Source organism: Erigeron canadensis, chromosome 5 (assembly GCF_010389155.1).
Source record: "Erigeron canadensis isolate Cc75 chromosome 5, C_canadensis_v1, whole genome shotgun sequence".
NCBI classification, from domain to species: domain Eukaryota; kingdom Viridiplantae; phylum Streptophyta; class Magnoliopsida; order Asterales; family Asteraceae; genus Erigeron; species Erigeron canadensis.
The window spans coordinates 32,464,026-32,490,259 of NC_057765.1; the positions used below are offsets into that span (position 1 = coordinate 32,464,026).

The window sequence follows — 26,234 nt, forward strand, 5'->3', positions numbered from 1 at the left end:
TTTGGGTTTCTTCTTCTTTTTTTTTTATGAATTTTACCTTTTATGTTAATTTATTGGTGATGATGATGATAAAGGTTGAAGAAGGTTGGACCAAATTTGTAATTTTTGAATGCTAGGGATGAAAGTTGCAACTGACGATTCACAACAAGGATGATTTCTGTAATTAACTATGGGCCTTATTAAGCCAGTTTACGAGATTGCCCATCACGTGCGAATCACGTGACCTAGTTTTAAACAGACGATTATGGCCAGGACTAAAATTGTTGACGAAGCAAAGTTTTTTGGACTAAAACTGTAATTTTTATAAGTCAAGGATGAAATCTGCAAGCTAAGTTAAAGGACGATTTATGTAATTAACTCTATTTTTTATTCTCCATTTCAAAAGTGTTTAATTTGATTAATATCAATAATGAATCTAAATTATGTTTTCAATTTTGTAGATTAAAAAAATTAATAGAGTGCTCAATAAATCAAAATTATGCTCAATACTGTGAATAGTTTTTTTTTTCAAATTTAAAATCAAGTTTCGTCACCTAAAACACAAAAAAACTTACAAGCGATTATGTAACTGCTACAAAAAATATACCTCTGGTGTATGGCCGGTGACGATAGTATCTATGGCAAAGGTCAAAGAAGTATGATGCAACTTAGGCAGAAAATTCATAAAAAATTGGTAACAAAAAATGAAGATTAAAGAAGCTCAAATGAATAGATGATTGACCTCTTACATAGTCCGCTGGAAATGATGATCAAACTTTTTTTTTCAAAAAAAAAATTGATGATCAACCTCAATAAACATATTGAGGTCTTCATTTTACGAAGTATCTATGCGATTTTCCAAATGTAATTGAATTTTTTTTTATTGCGATTTTGTTAAGTATTTTATGAAAAACCAAAAAATCTTTAGCTAAATGTTATCTATACTACCTAATAAAGCAAATCCCCCTATTAATTATTTCTGTCTTTGAAATACCTAATTTGTCATTGGACATTTTTTATTCCCATAATACCCTCTCCACCCTTAAATCAGGCACCCTCTAACCATTGTCCCTCTTTTATAACCCACAATTTTGTTAACGCTGATATGGAAATTCCTACAATCAACCGCTTTCACTTTTTTCTTAAAAAAGAGAAAAAAGTTTCATTTTGGAAAAAACTTGGTAAATACCTTGAAAACACGTCGTAGGACTTAAATTTGGAAATTGCGTTGCGTAAACAACCAAACCCAAACCCAAACCCAAACCTGGATCAAAATCCAAAAGCTTTTTAATTTGCAGTTTAATTTTAATGGCGAACGAAAATGAACCAGCCAAGCTCCTGCTTCCTTACCTTCAACGAGCCGATGAGTTACAAAAACACGAGCCACTTGTCGCCTACTACTGTATTCATTTTCTACACTATTAAACCCTAATTTTATTTTGATTTTTTACATTTAGTTACTGTTATTATTATTTCATTTTATTAGAAAATAGTAGTTCATATATGTATATATATTTATATATTTTGTAGGTCGATTGTATGCGATGGAACGCGGTTTGAAGATTCCGGCGAGTGAGCGTACAAAAACCACCAGTGCGCTGCTTGTATCGCTCATGAAACAGCTTGAAAAGGTCTCATTCTTTGTCAACACATCTATATATATGTTTGTTTTAGTGTAAATTATGATTTATTTGCTTAGGTAAAAGTGAGGAAAGTGCCGAGTGCATACGCAATTGCGTTTTTTAGTTAATGCATTTATGGTTTCATTTTTCAAACCAAAAGCTGTAACCTTTTACATATATTTGTTGCTTAAACGCCGACTTCTTTGCTTTGAGTTAGAGCTGGCATCTTTAACTTAATCACAATTAAAGATTTCGTGATACCGTTAGGCAACTTGTAGGGTCGAAATACTTAAGTGCAAAAGTGAACAAACACGATTTTTTTTATCTTTTCTATAGAGTCTTTACGACTAATATACAAAGCATTCACGATTTAGAATGGCAGGACAAACTTCACTGATGAGGATGAGTTTATAGGGTGGAGGTTTTAAATAACACTTTGGGTGGATATTATATATTTCGTGGGCAAGCGAGATGTTGAGGTTTACTATAACTCATTTTCAAAAGTTATGGTATGTTTTAAGTTTTTCTCGATAGTAGAACAGCCAGCCTAAACCCAAGAAACCGACTATGTCTTACTTAATGGGAATGCATATCGGTTTATTGGGAAAAAGTAAGGACTATAAGCTCTCAAACTAGGAGAAAATGTGTTGCTTGATAGTCATTAGAAAACATCTGAAGGTGTTTTGCTGAGCTTGGAGTTTTAAACTGGAAAAACTAAGTTTGGATCATTGGGATACTGGAAATTCATTTCATGCACTTCAATGACTAATTCCCCATTGCTGTAATCTCCTGACTTTCCAAAACAACTTGGTGAGATTCCTTCATGTACAAGGGACATGATACTGAATTAGCTTTATTGACTTTCAACATCAAGTAGTGAGCTGAATGCTTTATAAGTCAACATAGATGACTAATGAGATGTCTGTAGACGTACAATTGTTAGTTTGTGAATGATTATGTTATCTTATATTAGTTCAGATTTAGAGTTGATGTGATGCACAGTACCACCACCTCATATTTTCTGTTTTGTCCCATTTATGGTCGATCAAACCTCGACATGTGCTATTCCAAATGGCGAAACAAACATTGTCGAAGAATATGAGTTTGTGCAGTGGAGGGGTTTGTAACACCGTAGGCGAGACCCGCATTGGCCATTGACTAGAGAGATGTTGAGTTTATAAGCAAGTGTTTGGTTTATTCGACTCAACACATTTTGAGGTCACAAGCATAATATATCTCATTGCTGTTAAGCAAGGTTGGACAAGACTTTTACCATGATGGGTGTCCTCGAGTGGTCGCCGACATCAAAACCATTTCCATTAGATAACATAGTTGTCGTGGTTGGCAAAAACAAAGCTATGAGTCGGTGTGGGGTAATTTGGACAATATGTGGTTGTGGTAGGCGGGTACTACTAATGATTTGTTGCATTTTGTAGAATTATAGTAAGTACTTTACATGCGTATCCGAAATACCGTATTGCTAGTATGTCGATCAAACTTCTGCATTTGCTATGGCAGTTGGTACTGGTTATTCTTGGTAGAAACCTGAAGGAGTGTATTGTCTTGTTATCGTGATTTTGTGTTTATGTGTATCAACTTGTTTGTAATGTGTTCAATCCTTAGGTTAGTTGTTTATATGCAGGATAAGAAGTCACTGCAGTTGGGCACTGATGACCATCTTCATCTGGAAGGATTTGCATCAAATGTCTTTGCAAAAGCTGATAAGCAAGACCGTGCTGGGAGAGCTGATCTGTACGATAAATTTGCTTATTATAATTTAAGTTTTACACTTGTTTCTTTTATATTTTACCCAGAAAGAGTGAGTTTTGTACTTGAAAAGGCTTTGGGATATTTATGCCTAAGGCCCCTACATCTGAGTGGCACATATATTTTATTAGCTATCCTATGGCCTTGGTTGAAAGGAAATATTGGATGAACTTCTCTTCTACTCAATTAATCGGTTATATTATGTTGAGTAGACTTTAACTAGTTTGAAGGTAATGACTACTAGCTGTCTGTTTTGAAACCTATTGATGGATCATATAGTCCTTCCTGAGTTTTGTATGCAGTTTTCAATAGACATCCTCTCTCTTTTAGAATACCTGCTTGTTATGATTTTTTTTAACAGATTAAATTGTGCGTCACATATAGATAGACTGGAGCCCTTATGATTTTAGGTGTATGGATTGTTTGCTTAAGATACTGGTCATACTGCAAAGTGTTCAATTTATCTTTATCTACAGCTTGCATTGTTTCATATACAGGGTTTCTTCATCAATATATAGATTCTCTCAGAGTTTGTTTTTTAGCCCATATGCATAAATTGGTGAGAGTTCAGAGTAGTTGTGATTATTGTTAGCGTGTTAATACTAACTTTAAATATGTCACAGGAATACAGCAAAGACATTCTATGCTGCCAGCATTTTCTTTGAAATCCTTAACCAGTTTGGTGATGTTCAGCCTGACGTGAGTCCGCTTTTCACGTTATTGATTCGATGCTCTCTTACTTCTTTGTTGGCTCATTGATGTTGGCATTGCTTTTGTATATTCTTTTCAGTAATTGAGAGTAAATATATAACACAATAAATGCTGATATGTTATTATTGGTTTGTTACATAGCTTGAGCAGAAACAGAAGTATGCTGCATGGAAAGCAGCTGACATAAGGAAAGCTATAAAAGAAGGCAGAAAACCTGTACCAGGCCCCCCTGGCAGTGATAAAGATCTGGAAGATACATCAAGTGGTGGATATGTAAGATCCCATGACTGACACTTCATCTACAGTTTATCTTCATGGGCAATACTATATATTGTCTTGCTAAATAAATTGTCACATAATAGTCGTACACCTGTGAATTTGTTGATTTGGTTTTGTTTTGTCTCAAGTTCGTTGAAAGCCAGAATGTCCTTTTTAAATACCTGCAACCTGGTAGGCCATTTTTATATAACGTTTTACATTATTTTCGTTGAAGTTTTGTGTTTTTTTTTTTTATCCTAACTAATGGTTAACAGATTCATAGAAGAAATTAACAATTAAAATTAACTTGTCGGTCAGCCAATTCGTTCAGATCCATTTTGGCCCATATTAAAAAATGACCAACATCAACCCAAAGCCATAAAACACTATGCATGAGCTTGATTGGCTATGTGAAGTATTACATGTGTATGAATTTGACAGTACTTATTTCGCCAGTATCTTTGCTCGTATTTTTTAAAACTCTAATGCCTTTGGCCTTCTCAATTCAATTCTCAGAAGTTAGAAAATACCTTAGGCTGGCTAAAGTAGTTGTTTTAAATGTAAAACTTTTATACTTGGGTAGAAACAGGGGGTTAAATAATGTAGTATCTGAACTTTGTGACTTTCCAGGACCTGGAACGGAGCAAGAGTGAACCAACCATCAAGCATGCACCAGAATCCCAGCCTTCATTTCGGTCGTATGATAGAAATGATTCCCAGCGGTTCCCAGATAGTTTTCCATCACCGCCACGGGATACTCCACCTCCACCATCTTCAAACGTCCCTCCACCATCTTCAAGCTTCCAGCAACCACCTTCAAGTTTTCCGCCACCATCTTCAACCACTCCACCACAACCACCACCAACCTATTCTTCTGATGATTACCCATCCAATAACTATCAGCAACATCCATCTGATAACCCGACTTATTCTCAGACATATCACCATCCATCATCTTATCCACAAGAACCTCAACATCACATTCCTCAAAATTACCCTTCTCATGATCCCTCATACAATTATCCCAATTTCCAAACTTACCCTAGTTTCTCAGAAACAACCATTCCAGCAGCTCCAGCTCACTACCCCACATCTTATTATCAAGGCTCTGACCAACAACCCTTCTCCCCTTCCGCTAGTAGACCGACGGACTATCCATCTACAGGTCAGTACAAACCAAGTACAGGAAACGGGACTACTCCAGTTCCAGCATCTGCGTCTGCACCTGCATCAACTGCTGCACAATCATATCAATATGACAGTAATTACCAGCCTGCCCCTGAGAAAATTGCCGAGGCACATAAGGCAGCAAGGTTTGCTGTCGGAGCATTGGCGTTTGATGATGTTTTTGTTGCTGTTGACTACCTCAAAAAATCTCTTGAACTGCTCACTAATCCATCTGCAAGTGTGTAAATTGCTGGTGCATCTATGGAAACTTGCATATCGGCCTTTTGTTTATACGATCTGATGGTCTGATGTTTTTTGCAAAGATTGTTGGAATTTTTTTTATAATGTTCTTGTAAACTAACGCGATTAAGTGAAGTTATATCCCATGCTTGTGAAATAGTTGATTGATGAGGCAATGAAAAGGGAAGTGTGAGCTTAAGTTACTGATGTGATCATGTTTTTGTTCCAGCTTCTGTTTGTGATGCTTTGGTTGATTTTTTTTTTTTTTTCATCCAATTACATTGCTTGGAATCTTGCACATGATACAAACCTGGCAATCTGGCATACTATGATGACATATATTGATTGATGCAATTCAATGTCTAGTAAAACACAAATAATTGATTAATCATGTATGTTGGAGCTTGTTAGTAAATCTGAATAACTCTCCCTGAAATTATGCCGTAAGCAGTAGGCTAACTTACAATCTTATATGTGGCCTACATCCAATAACTTATTGGAAAATCTGTGTTTTAACATGTTACAGTTTCTTTCTAGCTTGTTTGATTGAAAATCCTAATCACATTACCATATGACATCCCTTAATTCAAAAGGTCTTGGGTTCAAGTCTTAAGGTGGACTTAATTGAGCATTAGACTTGGGTATACTAGGTTCAAATCTAAGGAGCATGATTTACCCTTATTAATCGATGTGTCTTCGGACGGATTAGTAGGAGGTTTTTCCCCATCGGGTATTAGAAATAGGCAATTCTACTTCGAGAGAGCTCACTAGCGTGGACCCGGTAAAGACAACGTATGCTATACCTCCCGTTGTTGAATCACGACACGAAGTTTCAAGCGAAGTTCACATTTCAAAAAAAAAGGTTACCACAGGACAGAAAGGAGATATTAAGAGGCAAACCACATGAATGTCTTTTACTAGCATAGAAACATCGCAACAAGGCTAGTAGCCCGCTTGTTTGGTATCACTTCTGACTATTGTTTATTTGATGGATTTACCGAATTCCTGTTTAAATTGTCTCCTCTGTTATAAACTATATTAAATATACTCGCTTATAGATAAAAGAGATGAAGTTACCTTCATCAAATATACTCATTATGATCATTTAGGGTCACAACCTACTAATCTAGTTGATGTGTGGTATCTTGACCATCCAAGCATTGAAATCTTTCAACAAACACTACCTTCTCATACAAATCCAAAAACCATATAGCATTCTATCTCACTAAGAAGCAAACAATCACTACTTTAAAACTTAATACATGTTAAAATCGGGGATACCCGTTAGAAGCAATACAAACATATTCAAGGAAGCAGATCCCTGTACAAGCTACTCGACATCATTACTGAGGACTGCATTCTTGAATCCTGACATGAAACAAAGATATAAAATGTTAACAATACAGTAGATGCAGCAACTGATAACGTGAATATAAACCATGTGAAGGTAGCGATTTTAGCTTAAATACCTATCAATGGAGTTTGGGTTATCTTTTATTGCGGATCATATAGGTCAAGTAAAGGGATTTATGTATTTAACTACAAGTCTACAACCTATAGGTTGTGAGTTGACGTCCCATGGTGGACACGTTGTCAATTTGTTTAGGTGGCTTTTTTTTTTAAAGAAAAAAAAGAAAAGAAAAAAGGTATTATAACTAACAAACGTCTACTCAAATAGTCAAATGAAGAAAAACCTACTAACTGTTTCATAATAAAAAGTTGAATTTTTTTAGAATAATATAATATTTGACACCATATTTAGCACATCAAGTGTTTATAAAATTTTAAGCAATGTTGTAAATATTGGATTTATCGGGCCTTCACCGATACGAAAAATTGATTATCGGGCCAATTTATCGGTTTGGTCAATCTCGGTACTTATCAGTTAATATTGGTACTTATCGGTCGATAGGTCAACAAAAAAAGTTTGACCTTTCCTTTCTAGACAAAAAATTAACAGGTTTTATTTTAGGTTTTGGGATTCACACTTTACGTTCACACGATTGCATTTCATCCAAAGGGGATCTGACTAAAAATAAAAGTTATTTGTTCCTCTATTTCAAAAACCAAGTTCTATGGTGGTTTTGGTGTCCCTTTAAATTTGCTAAAATAAATCAATGAAGTTTTATATATATTTTTAACTTGAATAAAGATAGTATATAAAATAATTTATATTGACTTTCAAAATAATTTATTTTTTGATATAAAAGTAGAAATATATTTAAAGCATATATTCTAAAAAATAACCTTCTTTACAATTTAGGGTATCCGATATATCCCCGATATATCCGATATATCGCTTATCGGTAGTCGACCAATACGATAACGAAAAGCGATATTTACAACCTTGATTCTAAGTAATAAATAAGTGTGTTTGAATTTCGGTCTAGCACAAATCAACCCATTTTGACCATATCCCAATGTGCCCATACTACCACTATAATCATGTAAGCTATACCTGCTACAAGGAGAGCCTTGGGCACCGCTACAAGAGGATAAATAAGATTCCGAATATGAGTGTACCATGCTGCTAACAGGTAACATCTCGAAACAGTTGTTTTTTCTCATCATAAAACCATCTGCAATAATGTTTTGGTTAGATAACTGTAGCCACAGTGAATCTTCATATAGCTGATCTAAACCAAAAGGTGATGTTACTCCCTATCCAGTCTTAAGTTGTCTATATCCATTCCCATTCAGCATGTATATGCAATGATGTTCCCAAAATTTGAAATTATGAAGTAAAAAAAAAAAAGTTAACGATAATAGCCAAGAATAATATAAATTTGGCATTGATCATTCCCAGTAAGTATTTGCAACTTCAAACTTAAACCAAGAAATAGAAACAATTTTAAATGATAGCTATTTATTTGGATGGCCATTGGTACTTGCTCTCAGAACTACATTTCTCCGCTAATGTTTGAAATGCATATATTTATGTAATTTAGAAGTCAGTATCACTTAATGCTGGCTTCTTCAATCATATTGTGCATGTTACTCAACTAGCCTCCTAAATCAAGATGAGAAAAGAAAACAAATTAGAAATGAAAGTAATAAATTGCCAGACATACTTGCAAAGATAAAGTGGTTTTGGCTTGTCAATTGCTGCTGTCGGTGAACAGGTTTGCTTCACCTCGAAAAACTTGCGTGGGGGAAGAACTTCACATGGACCATGTATCAAGCCAGCTGCCAATGTTGTTTCATGGTTGGATTCATATACCTAAGGAAAGATGGAAGATGAAAGTTATCTCAGATTTGGGAAAGAATAAAATGTGGACCACTGGTAACAAAATTGCAGGTGCAAAAATTATGCTGTTGTAGTTTTAAAGAGGCATGTAAAGCTGCAAAAACCCCTTAAGGGAAATATAAAAGGTGAGAACATAGAAAACGGACATGAAATTACACCTTGAAACACTACCAGGAACTTTTAGTTAGTTAACTAATATTATGCCACCGCCCTTTTTTGGATCTCTGTTCAACAATTACATAAAAAGAGGCAAGAATGGGCAGCGTGAGCGGATTGGTAAACAATTCAAACCTGTACCAGGTCCAATCAGGTCAAGTTGACCAGCCCCGTCAACACATTTTTCTTTATATATTTCAGGATTACAAAAACTATGTGGTTGCAATACTAATTTAACATCTTGATAGAGAGCTTTAGAAGAATTTAAGCATGTGAGAACACTTTGGTCAAACTTTGACCGTTTGATCCACTTAGGCACTTGGCACATTTGACCTGTTCCTTTTTGTCTTTTTGGCTAAGTTTTAGAACTTTACCAATTTAATCAGTTGGAGATATAAAGTAACCCACATCGACTGAATGCTAAGTAAAACATTACAGCCTCCAGTTATAAGTTTAAAAGAAACCAATTGATGGTCAACTAGCCCTACTTCTATTTCTAAGATTAAAACTTTACCTCATTGCTTTCTGGAGCACACGGGCGGCCGATACCCTTAGGCAAATCATCAGGAAAGAAGCAGCGAGTCACAGTAACCCACTTTTTATTTGTCGAATTATCTTCCCACATACCCTGCAGCAAATCCTTATGTAAAATACCCCACTAGCATAATAAGCCCTTAGGGTGTCAACAAATTTGATTTAGTAACAAGCCAGCTACTTACCTGTAGTTTATTAGGCATAATGCTGTTGCCATCAGAGCTGAATAAAACATAATCTTGCAATTGATACGTAGTTCCATTGATGGAGCAGGAACGGTAATACATTTTCCCATCAACCTCATTTAGCCTATCTCCCACCCATTCAACATTATGCATACTACTCGAAGAAAGTTCGTTCTCACGAACTGCAGTACAGCTTTCACTTGCTTTGACAAGATTACCCCTTTCGACTTCCTCGTCCTCCTTGATTTCACCTTTTGTGTTGCATTCTGATTTTAATCCGTTATGAGATAACTTAACCCCTTCCTCATCCTTGGACTTCGCGGACTTATGTGATTCTGATGCCTTAATCGGCTTGCTCTCGCAAGCTTGTTCAGCTAAATTACTTTGACATTTTTCTGAAGGGAATTTTCCAGTAGCACTTTCAGGTGCCCCATTAATTTCTGTATCTGTTAATCTAATGCTGTTTTTCATGGATTCACTAGAAACATTTTGTGAACCAGAGCTGCCATTTGCAGTCATGGATTCACTAGTAACATTTTGGGAACCAGAGCTGCCATTTGCAGTCATTAGGCGTTGATTAAAATTCTCATTAGATGATTGCATCTTTTTCTCTACAGGTGGTTGAACTCCTGCAGTGCTGGATGGCACTTTTGGTGTGCTTATGTTTCTCATTACACGACCATACTTAGGAGGTATAGGTTTTCCATTGCTGATTGCCAAACACTTTGCACAATGCCATTCACGCCACTCATCTCCAAGTAGTTCTTTTATATTACATTGCAAACATCTCGTGTGATACCCTCTTTCACAAGCATCACAAATTAGTGCAGTATCGATCTCCTTTATCATATTCTTACACGTTTGACAAGTTAAAGCCTTATTCATGTAGTCCCTTGAAGGAGGAGTCCACGTATGATGCTGTGTCATCTGCGCCAGTAATATTTTCTTAACAAGTTTACCAATTTCATTGTGGGTGTCAATAGCAGAGGATTGAACAGAGTTTATGCGGTGTTGCATATGATGATTTATGTTCGTCAAATGAGCAGGGCCCTTATTTAATCCAGATTGTATAGACCGTGTCGGAGTATTTGATACTTTATTATCTACATTCGAATTTGCTGCAAATGATGAAAATGTTGTTATTAAGCCAGTAAAGTAAGAAACAAAGAAATTTAAGAGCTATGCAACAACAATGACAACACAAAAAGAGCAAACTTAAGTACAAATAGAAGTCATCAGTGAAAGCACCATCATAACTTAAAAACTTATTCAGTAACTTTTATACCACTGAAATTCATAAAACCTGATTACTGCAACCCTAAAATGATAATAACCAGATAATTCTTTCTAAGTGCATATCCAAACACCATCAAAATATATCTTTCATTCTGAGCAGAGAGGCATGTCAACAGAACAAAAAAAAAAGAGTATAAAGTATACACCAACCATTTGATCTTTGATCAGATTTGAGTTGTGGTCTCCCAGCCCGTTCATTAGATGAAGCAGTAGAATGCCTTCCAGACAAGACACCAGACCCCCCAGACCTTATTTCACTTGCAGGCAATTGATATGGTAAAGTTCTCGAATTCGGAATCGGGGAAGCACGGACCCCTGCTGAAGGATGCTGGAAGTTTCCCGCCGATACGGGTGCATTAGCTTGTGATGGTGTACCATGGGGTTCAGAAAACACCTCAGATTTCTCCATCTGATAGGAAACGCAAAAAAAGTAAATAGTGCATCTGTGAGAATCACTTTAAACAATTTACAAAATAAGCGTAGATTAGTAGCTATAAAAAAACTTAAAGTTCAAAGTTCATAATTGTCGTTATTATCACATAGTCCGAAAGTCCACCAATCAGAAAACTAACTAAATAGTAGTCCCAATACAATACTAGCCCTTCTACATGTAATTACAGCACTTGTCACTCTTGCAACAACTTAAAAAGGGCAACAAGAAACAAAAAGGTGTACACTTTTCTTTATATATCTATATCTATACTATTCTTTACAAGCATGTATCCCCCTCCTACAGTTGAAGATTAAGAATCTCCTACAAAAATACGAAACATCAGTCTGAAAGTTACCCCCTTTCTCTCTCTCCCTCTCTTACACCACGACAGCTAGGAAACCGCTAGCAACAATTCTTCACTGCCGCATTGCACAGGTAGCATGCTAGTATAAAACTATACTAAAGACCAAAGCAAATCAAGTAAACATTTTTTCTCATGCCACTAACGGTTAAAATCTAGCAGCATAGCAAAATTCATTCACAATATCCACACATTCTCAAATCTCAATACATACAACAAAAACTTCCTAAACCAAACATACAACACATATACATATACATATACATATACATATACTGATATACATATATATATAAAGCTTTAACAAACTACTTAACAGTTAACACTAAAGCAATTGAAAACAAGCCGAAAAATTCAATAAATTGGCAAACAATAAGCATCACCTTTAGCTTAGTAAACTCTATTCTTTGAGCAATCGATAAATTCTCAATCTTGACCTCTAATTTACTCTCCTTAACTCTATTAAGCCCTAAATCATCAATAACCGTCTCAAAAGAATCCGTCGGAAAAATCTCTCTCGGACTAAATCCTTTACAAATTTCAGCTAAAATTTCCCTAGCTTCACTCATCATCTTAACTTCCGCCGGCGTCGGTTTCCTACCGCCTCTCATTTTCCCCATAGTAGCTAACACTAACACTATCTCCGCCACTTTCTTCACATTCTCCGCCTTCTTCAACTTCTTGTTACTCGCCGGATTCGTTTCATCGCCTTCTTCCAACGGTCTCTTTGATCGAACCGGTTCTTCCATGGATCGGAAATTGGGAGCGGTTGAAGGAAAGTTGCTAATGGCAGGAACCTGTGGAAATTGAAGAAATTAGAAGATGACATGAGAAAAAATTGGGGCAAAAACAAACCCTAGAAATACAAATATAGAGAGAGATTGAAATATAAATATATGTATTTGTGAGATATAAAGAGAGGGACCTGTGTTTGTGTTATTTAAGCGGGTGAATTTGAAGATTGTAACGATTTTTTGTTTTGATGAAGATTAGTATTAAGATAGAACGAACCACAGAGGGCGAGCGAGCGAGCGATTGTCCACCTGTGAAAATTGACTTCTTTTATTCCGTGCCTTTGGTTTGTGAGTTTTAACTCCCTTTGGCTTGTCCTTCTTCACTTTAATAAGTTTTTTTTTTATTTTGATTTTTTATTTTTATTGTATCAACTAACAATCCCCAACCTCATCAAATCAAAGATCAAATATAAAAGAGTCGAGATGTAAACAATTATATTTCTACTCAATGATAGAAATACGACTTTGAAGAAAAACTTTGACAAAAGATATTGCTCGTACTAATTAATAGTTATAGATATCCTTGATCAGGGTGTCATCTTGACACCGACCATTACTTAACCCACAAGGCCACTATAGAACTGCAAACAATTCCCTAGCACACTAACATAGAAGAGTATGCTTCGGTTTGTGTCGGCATTTATATAAAATCAAAACAACCAAAAATGATTAGGCATTTTGAATTGAGTTTCGGCTTTTGAATGGTTCAATTTTTTCGGTGAGTCTAGTCTACTTCAAATTTTTATCGTTGTAGGTTTGGGTCAACTTGGAGTTGAAAATGTTTAAAGTTTATACGCTATAATTATACTACAACTTTAATAACTTTTTCAAACCATAACTATAACATATGAGTAAAACACTACATCAATGACAATTAATTCATCAAAATCAGTAAAACAAACTTCAGGTTTTGAACAAATCTTATATATAGTATCATATATAGGTTTCAAACAAATTTTGTATATACGTATGTATATTTTTTTGTATTGATCATTATACCTAAAACATATGATTGATATTTATAATTTTGGTCCTTTTGGTTTTTATGGATCGTTTAATACTCTAACAAAATTCTCATAAACTCACATAGTCAAAACAAGATAAAATTAATTAAAACAGAGATTCAAGATGTAAAATTAAATTAAAAAGTCAATAAAAAAACTTTTAAAAAAATGTAACTTTGTAGCATTACTTCTTTATAATTCCTTTTCGTTGAGAATTAATACAGATACTAGATGCCACCACCTTGAATCTTTTAGTTGTACGTGTCTCTGATGAACAATCTGAAACATATTCGGCAGATTATTATTATTATTATTATTATTATTATTATTATTATTATTATTATTATTATTATTATTATTATTATTATTATTATTATTGTCTATCGGCTCTTATAATAATTACATCACATATTAGAATTATTTAATATTTGATATGTGAATTAATATTAATTTATTTGTTTTCTTATCTACTTAAAATAAATGTATTTCTTTCCTTATAACACATTAAGTTACATTTTTAATTAATATCTAATGACAAAATACATACAAAATAAATTCTATAAGCTAATTATAACTTAACTTTTTACAAAAAAAGAAGTATAGATTTATTAGAAATAATTATATAGGAAACATTATATTATAGAAAAAGTAAATGATAAATCTTTCTAAAAATCCTCTTAATAATCCACCTAATACTTTAACTACTTGACAAGTGTTTCTACTAATTTTCCCTCCTAATATCATCTTTTGATTTTAATAAATGTCACAATCTTATAATTAAAAAGTTTTTTAGGCTATTTAGTTACGAGGAATAATCATTTCTCTATGGAAAAACAAGTAAATGCATTACGAACTCTCCGGCTTTTCCATAGTAACCGTGAGAGCTATCCCCAAAAACTTGGATCTCTTATAAATTTATGATAATGTATAAATTATTTATATTCAGCCATGTTATGTGAGTATTACTCGTATCATGTATTCATGTTAGTTCTAACTTCAAACATATCAAATCATATACTCATATCCACCTGATCAACTTAAAGAAAAAAAAATTGTTTCGAGATAATTTCTTTTGTCTTGACTTTTATAACTTTACAGTTTTATATTCTAACGTATCTTGGTTATTTCTGAAAATTTATATGCATTTGTACCCTTTGATATTGAATTTGATTCACGCGTTTAAGTGTTTCCTAGTATTTGATAATCAATTGTATGAACATCTATTCATCTTCATTTGTATGCATCAGGTTTTGCTGTAATTCTTAATCGAAAATCCATATTTCAACTGTTACATGCTCTTTTTTTTTTTTTTACCAGAAACCAACCACCAAACATATTTAACCAATCAATCTATTAAATCAGGGTGTGTCCAAGTTGACTACTAATAACCTGCCAATCCGACCTAAATCATCGCCCCTAAGGCCCTAATCAAATATCATGTTTGTTTAGATCACACAAAAACAGTTAATTAAATTTGCCAATTGCAACAGAAAGTACAGGTAAACAACTAATCATGTTCAATGCTCAAAATGTTGCAGCGTTAAAAAAAGTCACGATAAACAAACCAGTGATCAACAGACACTGTTCATTGCTAATGCCTCTGGGTGTCCAATGTTTATACAAAAATGTTTTCAAATCCAAAATATATTGGTAAATCAGATTTCAGCCCCCTGTGAGGACTGAAGTCAGGTATGTGCCCCCTATAGTTCACCAATACAATCACCTTGTACATGCACAATTGATACACACTAATGCTACCGATTCTTGAAAATGAAATCAATTATATGAGCAAAGAGACATAATCCATTGTTGATAATGAGGTTTCCCAAACAATTATTGGAAAAACCACTCTTCTTGCCCAGTCATGAACTCAACATCAGATTGATGCTTTGTTATCATAAGCAAAACCATATTCATCTCACTGAATCTTCCATCACAAAAAGTAATCTGGAGCTGGTTTTTTAGCAGGAGACGCTCTTGATTCCTGCAATTTAATACTAGCTATAATCTCATAAAGAACAAGTTGCAATTTGGTTATAGATTCTCGTTAGCACTATGTCTCAATTCTCAAACCATGTGTTGAAGGGTAAAGTATAACAAGGATATGTGCTGAAGTGTTTGGTGTTAAAAAGGACCCATGTAGCAAAGCGCAATTTTGTAAGAAAACAAAGACTCTGACTGTTAAATGAATATTTTGTGCTATCCATTCTTGTCTAAAATTTTCCTAATTAGATGATCAGAGGGGTAATTATATCCAAGGGGTCGATTTGGGCTCACATGTCCAACCATTTGAGTTGTTCTACAGAAATAACATATCCATAAGGGCAAAACTATGAAAGCACTTAAGAATCTATAAAATAGCAGCAGACTGGATTGTATTAGTATACCAAACTACATGTCATAATGTCTCTATACTTGAATAGGAACTCCTTTAGCACATACCTGTGGGGCCGCTTCAAATACACGAAACCGTTTGTCGAGGTTCTCATCTATCTCAAGAATCGCAGCTACATTGCCACACCTACAGCATGAAGTTTGAAAACCGTGTGTTAGAAGAGTTGGCATTTAAACAAGCAAAACACAGGGATCACCCACATCTATAATATTACCGGTAACAGTAATTTGGAGCCGACCAGACGGTAACTATCTGGTTATTGAACATCCACTTATAACCTTCCATTACCAACTGGTGAGCTCGACAAATGTAATCAATGTTGTTTGTGTGGTTAAAAGAGGTGACAACACTACCACCAAACAAGAAACCAGCACCACGTGGACTCAATCCCCAGCTATCCACAATATCCTCAGGGTCTGACCATAGAAGATCACACATGGCACCTTCATGGGGTACTTCTTGCTTCCGGTCAATAGTCCGGATCTGACAAGTCATTAAGATAACAGAATATTGGGGTTGGAAGGATTGAAAAACTGATAGAAGATACATTATGCATTCTCTAACCTGGTCTAATGTGTGGACAGCAGGAGATAAACCACCATGAACTGAAAATATTTTGTTCTCAATGAGAGCAGATAAACTGTAAAGTTTGGAAATTCAAATGAAGTGATCAAGATATAAAATACAAGTAATGACAACGAGAGTCTGCTTGGGTGGATAGAATAGAATGACATATGAATGGAAGGGCAAGATAACGGAACAAGTCATTACATTCCACTATCATATTTGGTTGACGTATAGGAATAGAATGGCCATTCATGCATATTGTTTGGTATGCTTACATGGTGTATGCAGTAAAATAAATTGGTAAACAAAAGCAAAATGTTCTTAAATGCAAATAACTTTAGACTAAAATTGCCGGATATTGTCAAATAGTAAAGTAATATTACGGTAATACCAAGGAAAAAACTTTAGGGTATACTAAAGAAAAAGATTACACAACATAAACAGGTTATGTTATAATTTCTTATTCCATTACGTGAAATTATGGGAAAATATAGCTCTTATATCGAATGAGAATCAGCAGAATAGAAGGAATCGTATTCCTGCAGGAACAATTTATTTTGTTCTAAAACAGAAAGACAAAGCATATTTTATTGAGCTGAACAAATCATTCCTTCTGTTTATGACTTACGAGTACCTTACATACCTCATAACTAAGACTGTATAATTATGTTGTAAATGCATGAATAGATTTTAGCAAACCTTAAGTAATCAAATATATCGGTGCAGTATCTCCAAACATTTACAGAACCATACTTCCTTAGGCACTCGTCATAAAATCCATACACCTAAAACGAGGAATAACAGTAACTTATTAAGCAATTTAAAGATAGGAGACTACAAAGCAAGTAAGAAAAAAGTTAATATACCTGTGTAATCTGTCTGCTCTCATGGTTGCCTCTAATTAGTGTAATCCGATCTGGATACCTCACCTGCTTACAGTAATATATGAGCTATAAGAGAATCTAGGATAATAGAACGATAACTACAAGCCTAGTGCCCTACACAATATAAAAATAGAATAGAAGGTTCCTGGAAAAATAAACTGAAAGATTGCAAAAGAAGTATTTCATTCTCAGTCTATTCAAGAATCAAGATCTAATAATCAAGACCAATGTACACATGTAGGCTTCAAAAACAGGTTAACTACTAGATAGTTCTCAACTATGCAATACAAACAAACTCTAAATATGGCTGGTTAATTGATTAAATCGTGTGGCAATAACTTGTCATCTTGAGTTAACCTTGTTTATTAATTCACTTCTAAATCAATGAAACAAAACTCATCCATGACATTCACGTTTTTTATGAAAGACAATGCATCTCATCTCATCAGACAAAACTAAAACGAGAATTTACCTTTAAGGCAAGCAATAGCAAAAATGTCTCCACTGAGTAAAACCCTCTGTCCACAAAGTCCCCAAGAAACAAATAGCTAGTTTTTGGGCAATCACCGCCTACTTTAAAAAGCTCTTTCATGTCATAAAACTGCCCATGGATATCGCCACATATCTAGTACAACACAGATAGAACTATTATGATATGCTGCAAAAAAAAGAGTAAATCTAGCCAAGAAAGAGGGACACAGAACTACTAGAATATATGATCATAACAGTTAGAATGTAGCAACCACATCAGCTGTTGGCATCCACTATTTCATTCGATATGGACCTAATTTCAAACTAATCATACGATCTAAGGATGTAATAAATAACAAAAAATTACGGCACAATTTCGCACTGTTTTAATAAGAGGGTTATTATAAAGTATGGCATTATCGTTTTCTTTAATAGATCTCCAGCAACCATAATTTCTTTGGTTTCACATCTTCAAATTTCTCATTTGTGCTAGCTTATAGTCTTACACCTTGGATACAAAATGAATAGCTTCATTCTTAGTCTATTTGTTTTTTACCTCTCAATAGACAATAGCTACCTAATTGTGCCTGCTAAGTTCTTTCTCTGCTAGAACATTAGTTGACCTTTCTATGCTGATCACCATATCTCACAAGTTAGTATGTCTCTTTGAGTTATTTCTTTGTATCTTCCTTAACCTTGGTCCGTGGATTAGACTCTGTAGCACGACTTCTAGGTTTGACAGAATACAGGACCAATCTTTTTCTCCCTACAACTTTCAGGTTTTTTAACGGTTACCGTGAAACTAACATCCATGAATTTCCAATTACATGGATTACATTTACAAAACAAATATCATAAAACCATTACCTGTAGGGATGGTTTTTGGTACCAAAACTGACTACAACCAATAAAGAAAACAACCCAAAGTGAAACCGAATACCATACTGGTTACATAGGTATGGTACTGGTTTGGTACCGGTTTCAGTATTCCGGTTTTGTCCCAATTTAGTACCGAATTTTGACTTATCCCTGTTTGCTTTGCTGCTCCTCCACAGAGGCAGATAATATATCCAGTTCACCATATATCATGCAATCGTATATTACAAGAGCAGTATTGTGTTTATCATATGGCCAGATTCTTAATCTACGTTACATTTCTTAAAGTAAACGAGTTTGTATCGCCGCTGCTGCCTAAATTATCCACTTATAACAAACACTAAACCCTAATTAATATCATAATTATAATCAAATCATAGTCCAATTAACAAACTAGCATAATATACAAAAACCTAAATAGATACAAAATAGATACAGAATCGGATCGAAAAGTTTTCGCTTACGGTGACGGGAGCATCGACACGCTGAACATTGCTTTCTTCGACAAGGATTTCCATTGCTTTTAAGCAAAGAGACTTGACTTCAGCTTCCGAAAGCGGTTCGCAGTTCTTGAGCTGCTCAATTTGCCGGTCTAGGTCTGACATCGCTGGACCGGTTGCTGGATTTAATTAGGGTTTGTAGAAGGCGGGGCCCGACCGCCGATGGGGTTTTAGGCGGACGGAGGGATTATTGATGGGAGTATGACTGACTTCCAGGTGTATGTATCCCTTTTGATGGATGGTGGATTTAATAAGATTATTATTATTATTATTGCGGAGTATTAATTTTAATTAAAATAATGTTGACGAGGGAAATTTAATTCTTAAGTCTACTTTTTTATTTTATTTAATACAACGACTAAAATTAAAGTTTCCTTCCATGTTCGCTTCTTTGTTCTTTCATCTCTCTATATTTCTATTTAAATTCTACAAGTTCATTACTATATTAATTGATGGTGTTGTTAGGTCACTTTGTGAGTTTTAAAAAAAAAATGTGATACATTTTCAATGTTAGAACCCAGGAGTGGACCAAATCGTTACGATAGTATTAAATCAAGATTTTTAGTGATCTTAAATAAGATCAATTTGAGGGGCTTAATTTATCAACATATAAAGTTATGTAAAGAAAATAGGGTACCTGGTACGGTAAAGGAACACAGCTATTACTGCAATTTGTCTTCTACCTTGTGATGGTGTCAATACCTCTTGCTGGTTTCCTACCGCTGGACGCTGGTGGTGCACCGTGGACTTGCCAACGTGGTGCACTAACGACTTGGTGTTGTCGCCGCTGGTTCATGGTTTGTTGTGGTATGTGGATAGTGGTCTACACCAAAACAGAATTTAAAAAAAAAATAAAGAAGTTAAAAAGTTATTAAATTATTTTAAAAGCATAAAAACATAAGTGAAAATTAATAACATTGAAGACTAAGTCTCTTTGATTTCACCATACTCAGAAGAATTGAAATGTTGTCATCATAGATTGAGAGAGAAAATTAACAAGAGATTAGGTTTTTTTTGTGAACGGCTGTTTAATTATGTGACTATGTAAGACGTCCTTTTTTTAAGCAGTAGTTGTTTGTTTCTCTTTAAAAAATTGATATATTATTAGCCCAATAATCAAAAACTTTAAGCATACAATACAAAAGTTGGACGCTTTGTACTTTTGGGGATCCATGATTATATTTTTAAGATTGTTTTCAAGTGATGGTGTTGCTAGGTTTGGTTTAAAAGACATAAGATTACTTGATATCTTAGTTAGTATGAGGGCAACATATGGTTGCATTTTGTAACATGAAAGCCATCCATTATATCATGTTTATATCAAGTTTTCATAGGGGTGGTCTCTGTTTTTATTTAATTTTTGTGGTCCTTGATATTATAGTATAAATGTATGTGTCATATATTCTTTATAACCGTAAAAGCAATTGTATATGTGACTAGTCTGATAGTCTTAAAAGAGCAAATAAAAACGAAGACACTTTCGTTTTTATTTAAGATCTTGAGTTCGATCTTTAGGGATGACAAAACATTGGGGTTTTTCCCTCTGAATACTTGCAACGGCTCATGATCAACATCTCGTTGTCTAGGGGTACGTACAAGGCTTTACTATTATACAGTGAGATTTTTTCAATGCCGTATACCGCATAAATGTTCGGAAAAAAAAAGCATAAAATTTTGATGATGAAATTTTAATCTTGATCTATCATATATGATGGTAAAAATTTTATAAGTATTTTATTACAACACTCGTTATAACTAACTAAGCTGCACAAAAAATTAATATAGAAAAACATAATTTGAAACGTGGACGGCCCGGTCGGCAACCCACACCAAATACAACGACATTCCAAAGTGCTGAAAATGTCATAATCCAACTTGTTGTATAACTCGTCAAATTCAATTCAATTATATTCAATTTTAAAACTTAAATCGTATATTAAAAGGACCACAATAACCCAAACCAAAAGCCAAAAACCCGCCGGTTGACGGTGGTCGCCGTCCATCTCCACCCACCACCACCACCACAATAATTCAATCAATTTGACCCTCCGAAATCCTTACATCTAATCAAATTCAGGTAATTTTCCCCCATTTTTGCATCTTAATTTCATTGTTTTTTTCGATCAATTATCCACCAATTAATTATTCACAATCCAATTATTTTGCCTTAGCGATTCACATAAACACGCAATAGATTAACTTTAATCAAAAACGTAATCTCCGTAAATTCCGGAATTATATACCCGATCGCTGTATCTATATATATATTTTGTAATGATGGATTAATGATATATGTGATCTGATTTAATAGGGTTTTGAATGAATTTGTTATTGAAGTTAAAATAATTTTATTATAGGTACGTGAATGGCGTCTTCATCGGATCCGTGGACTAGGGAATATAATGAGGCTTCTAAACTTGCTGATGACATAACCGGAATGATATCGGAAAGGGCTTCGTTTTCCGGAACGGAAGCGCAGCGGCATTCTTCCGCTATTCGTAGGAAGATTACGATACTAGGAACTAGACTTGATAGCTTACAGTCTCTGCTTACTAAGCTTCCTGCTAAACAGCCGTTGTAAGTCTTTTGTTGTGTTCTCGGCTTTTGGCTTATGTTTTGCTTTTTATTGTGCTGATCATGGCCCTAGATTATGAATCGACGATATGCAGTTTCGTTTATATATTTTGTGAATAGGTTTACAAGGTTGTGTATGTGATATAGGCATATAGTTTTCGTGTAACTTATTTGCTGATTGTTGTGACTGAACAGGAAAGGCATCGACTTTTACTATTTTTAGTGAACGTTAGATGATTGTGTGTTGTGACCATGTTGTTTGCGGCTCATCTCAAGCGTACGGAGGTGTTAAGCAGTATGTGGCTTGCTAACGTTTTGTTTGAAAAGTAGGGGGTATGTGAGAATTAGTCGATTGTTTAATATTTTAACATTGTCGAGCTGATAGTCGGGTGAAACTAGCGATATTTTTCTTATCCAAGGATTTGTTCTTTCGTCCAAGTTGGGTTAGACAGGATCTCCAGGGTTAGACCATAAGTGTTTAACGGGTTATGTTATTATGTTGTACAGAAAGTTAGAAACTAAGCACTTATATGAGTTACTTCGCAAGGTAAAGGTCAACTTTTGAGTCAAATTGATTCGATATGGACATGAAGATTGATTAGAGTTTAAGAGTATGTAGTGTATTGAGAAGAATTGACAAATGCATTTTATATAATAAGATAAGCTTCAAGTTACAATGTTCTTTAGGTCTCGACACTAGATATAGCAATTTACTAATGGTAAAGTTCGTTTTTAGGTCAACTAGTTTGAGGCTAATCCTTTTATAGAAATATTTTGCAAGTTCTCTGTTGGTGCTTTACCAATGACATATGTTGGAACTCATATGTCACTGACCTTATGTAGTGTATATGCTTGCATAGTATAGTATCAAGTATTATTACATATACTATTAGAACAGTACAATCAGGCTTCAAGCCTTCAATTCATATTCCATGCTAAATATCGAGTACTGAGTAGTATCATATTAGGCCACACATCAAATTTTGTTTCCTGACTAAGCTCCGTTAGTTGTTTTTATTTGTCTTTTCAAACTTTCTTCAGAGCTGTAATAAAATGATCTAAACATCAATGAGTCTGTATCTTTCTTTTCCTTTTTTGCAGGACGGAGAAAGAAATGAACCGACGCAAGGATATGCTTGGAAATTTGAGAACAAAGGTAACACAGATGGCCACCACATTGAACATGTCAAACTTTGCTAATAGGGATAGCTTGCTTGGGCCAGACATTAAGCCAGCTGATGCCATGAGCAGAATAGCTGGTTTGGACAACTCTGGTGTTGTTGTCCTTCAGAGACAAGTTATGAGAGGTTAGTTATTTATATTCCCTTTCTGATTCAGTAAATATATTGCACATAAACACATTAATTTTCCAACGTTTGGCTCCAATTTATTTTTATGCGTAATATTCTTGAGAGTTTTAAAAATGGTGTTGAATTTTTTTTATGCAGAACAAGACGAAGGCTTAGAGAAACTGGAGGAAACAGTGATTAGTACCAAACATATTGCTTTGGCAGTCAATGAAGAACTTGACCTGCAAACTAGACTCATTGTAGGCCATTTTTTTAATTGCATTTTTAGTTCCAAAATATTAGCTTTTAGTCTCTTATTAAATTAAATGCCATGAACAAGCATGTCTTAGTGAAACTGATCTAATTATTTACGATCTTCTAATATGCAGGATGACCTTGATGAACATGTAGAAGTTACAGATTCTCGACTTAAGGTTACTCTCTTGCTAATATGCTCGAATAATTGCAACACAAATTATCACGCGAGCATTATTTATTCTAATATACTATCTGGCGATTTACTGATGCTAATTAGTTATCGATGAGTTTTGCCGTTGGTTATGTCCAGTTGGTGTTTAACAATTTCTATGTTGGCTTTCATTTCTGCTGAACAGAGAGTGCAGAAGAACCTAGCTGTTCTCAACAAACGAACCAAGGGTGGTTGCTCCTGCTTGTGCATGCTAATGTCTGTGATTGGAATTGCTGTCCTAGTTATTGCTCTATGGATGATAATAAAGTACTTATGATGCAAGATGTGTCTAGCTCTACTCTGTGTGAAGACTGGCGTCTTATACTGGTGATCCGAGTGCTTTGCTTGTGTAATAATATATGTATTTTGCTTAAAATTAAACTGCTGTCGAGTGCATATATGCCTGTGTCTTGAACATTTAATATTATTATCTACAGTGTTTTGTGCTACCGGAGAACAAAATCAAGTTGCTAAACATTTGTTTGACGGACAATTTGTTAATATCATGGTTTGTTGTGATAATCCCGAGCTGGTAAATATTATCTTAGCCTAAACTTGAATCACAATAAATGTATACAATTGGCATCAAGAATGCAATTGCTTTTTAGTTAAATGGTTCAAACTAAAAACATGGTCGAAAGGTTGATTAAGGTCATGTTATCCAATTTAATGTGCTTAAAATCTCTTGGATCGTTTTTGGAAGTGCATGAAGCACACGTGAGTACCGAGTATAGTGTTCAGATATACTGCATTAATTGTAATCGATTTTTTCTTTAAAAAAAATTAACATTATGATTAAGTGGTTTAGTTTTATGATAGTTACCTCATGTTCTTTTGAGCTACCAATTAGTCTCGATATCCAGCAAGAACATTCGAAGTCACTCGGTGATGACTAATGCAACTAAATATAAAGTAACTTCAACTAACCGTGCTTGATCCATATGGTACTGTAAGATCATCTTCTTTATGTTTTCGCATTGGACGACTAACTGATAATTCTTTCCGATGTCCAAATTCTTATACAAGTGGTGATTTGATGGAACCTTTTCGAATCGCATTTGTAAAATGCGAATTGTGTATGATGCGTCCAACACTTTCTCAATGATTAAATTAATTAAATGAAGTAATAAAGGAAGCTTAAAGGCATGATTCTATGGGCAAACGATTTGAGTTTCAGGTGAATGGAACGACACAGAGCTGCATTTGGTATTGCCACATCCCAAAATTTTCAATTCAAAAATTTCATACCATATTTCTTTACTAAATCATGGACACAAACATCTTTGAAAACAATCACGTATACCCAGTTAAGGGGAAGGGAGCGGAAACACGTAGAGCATTGGTTGGACGGTAGTTACAGCGGCTATACCGCTGCCACTCGTCCGGTTATCACTCGGTTTCACACATCTTGTGGATAGTGTGCGTGGATTTAAATTGGTCATTATATTAAGTTGTTTGCATAACCCATAGGGGTTAGAGGCAAGGTTGAATTTGATTATTAATTTATTTATAACTAGATTATAATAATTAAGTAGAAATAATATATGTTATTTTAATACTTGTAGTCTTGTAGATCATTAAAAACTATAATGTAATAAATCGATTAAAAAAATATTATAGTAGAATGATCTTTTATATAAATAAAAGAGGATTGTTTCTAGAAGTTTTTTTAAACAAAAATCTTATGTGTCAAGTTCATATTATTTCTTAAAAGGGTTTTAAAAAATTATGACATCATAAATCATTTTGACTTTTCTTTTCTTTAGACTTTTGTAGAATTTGATTTAATTTGGAAACCAAATCTTCCTCTTACAAATTCCATGTCAAGATTTTCACTTATAGTTATTAACTATTATCATTATGCTAATATTATTATTAGTAATACAAAGTTATAGTTTATTTTAATTTGTAGCTTAATTATTATTATTTTATAATTGTAGCTTAACTAAAGGAATATAATTATGAATTCGTGTGTATTTTATAAGATTTTTAGCTTTAATAATGATTTTTCTTCTTAAACATCATTGTAATAGTTTTCATAAATTTTGTTTATTATTTCTTGAACTTAAAGGTGTTGAGCAAATGAAAAGTTAATTTATGATATCTATTAAAAGCTTTAAATACATTAATATGTTTATAACTTTTTTTTCCCCATTATTGTGTATTATTTTATCAGTTTCTCTCATATATGTGAAATATATCAATGCGAAACTACTTTATTGCACCGTGTTCAATTATTATTGCATTATTTGATTAAGTATATTTCATATATAAAAATTAAACAAATATGCAATTATTCTTTTACTAAGCATTATTAAATATTGACTAGCAAAAATTATATTAAAATGTCTGGGTTGAACCCGGGTTATTTAACTAGTTACTAAATATATTCGAATTTTATATTACAGTATAACTATATATATAACTTAAAAGAATTTGTTTTAACAACAAAACG

General features: G+C 34.1%; 4 protein-coding genes across 4 annotated transcripts; 2 read left to right on the forward strand and 2 right to left on the reverse strand.

The window, feature by feature from the left end:
* Positions 1-1,192: 1,192 nt before the first annotated feature.
* Positions 1,193-5,951, forward strand: LOC122599656 (protein HOMOLOG OF MAMMALIAN LYST-INTERACTING PROTEIN 5). Its single transcript, XM_043772201.1, has 6 exons — positions 1,193-1,381; positions 1,510-1,610; positions 3,244-3,353; positions 3,992-4,067; positions 4,221-4,352; positions 4,968-5,951. The coding sequence occupies exons 1-6, from the start codon at positions 1,288-1,290 to the stop codon at positions 5,748-5,750; spliced, it is 1,296 nt and encodes a 431-aa protein (XP_043628136.1). The 5' UTR covers positions 1,193-1,287; the 3' UTR covers positions 5,751-5,951.
* A 961-nt stretch (positions 5,952-6,912) lies between these two features.
* Positions 6,913-13,022, reverse strand: LOC122602179. Its single transcript, XM_043774897.1, has 8 exons — positions 12,882-13,022; positions 12,340-12,753; positions 11,313-11,571; positions 9,867-10,984; positions 9,662-9,775; positions 8,816-8,964; positions 8,203-8,323; positions 6,913-7,112 (listed from the first exon to the last, which is right to left on the reverse strand). The coding sequence occupies exons 2-7, from the start codon at positions 12,703-12,705 to the stop codon at positions 8,275-8,277; spliced, it is 2,055 nt and encodes a 684-aa protein (XP_043630832.1). The 5' UTR covers positions 12,706-12,753; positions 12,882-13,022; the 3' UTR covers positions 6,913-7,112; positions 8,203-8,274.
* Positions 13,023-15,322: 2,300 nt separating this feature from the next.
* Positions 15,323-19,687, reverse strand: LOC122599625 (serine/threonine-protein phosphatase PP-X isozyme 2-like). Its single transcript, XM_043772162.1, has 8 exons — positions 19,412-19,687; positions 18,073-18,225; positions 17,583-17,645; positions 17,416-17,501; positions 16,714-16,789; positions 16,364-16,632; positions 16,197-16,275; positions 15,323-15,738 (listed from the first exon to the last, which is right to left on the reverse strand). Exons 1-8 carry the CDS (start codon positions 19,550-19,552, stop codon positions 15,688-15,690), a joined length of 918 nt encoding a protein of 305 aa, XP_043628097.1. The 5' UTR covers positions 19,553-19,687; the 3' UTR covers positions 15,323-15,687.
* Positions 19,688-21,360: 1,673 nt separating this feature from the next.
* On the forward strand, positions 21,361-24,160 carry LOC122600847 (syntaxin-52-like). The gene is made up of 6 exons (XM_043773622.1): positions 21,361-21,524; positions 21,805-22,024; positions 23,123-23,328; positions 23,470-23,570; positions 23,700-23,744; positions 23,925-24,160. The coding sequence occupies exons 2-6, from the start codon at positions 21,813-21,815 to the stop codon at positions 24,054-24,056; spliced, it is 696 nt and encodes a 231-aa protein (XP_043629557.1). The 5' UTR covers positions 21,361-21,524; positions 21,805-21,812; the 3' UTR covers positions 24,057-24,160.
* Positions 24,161-26,234: the final 2,074 nt, after the last annotated feature.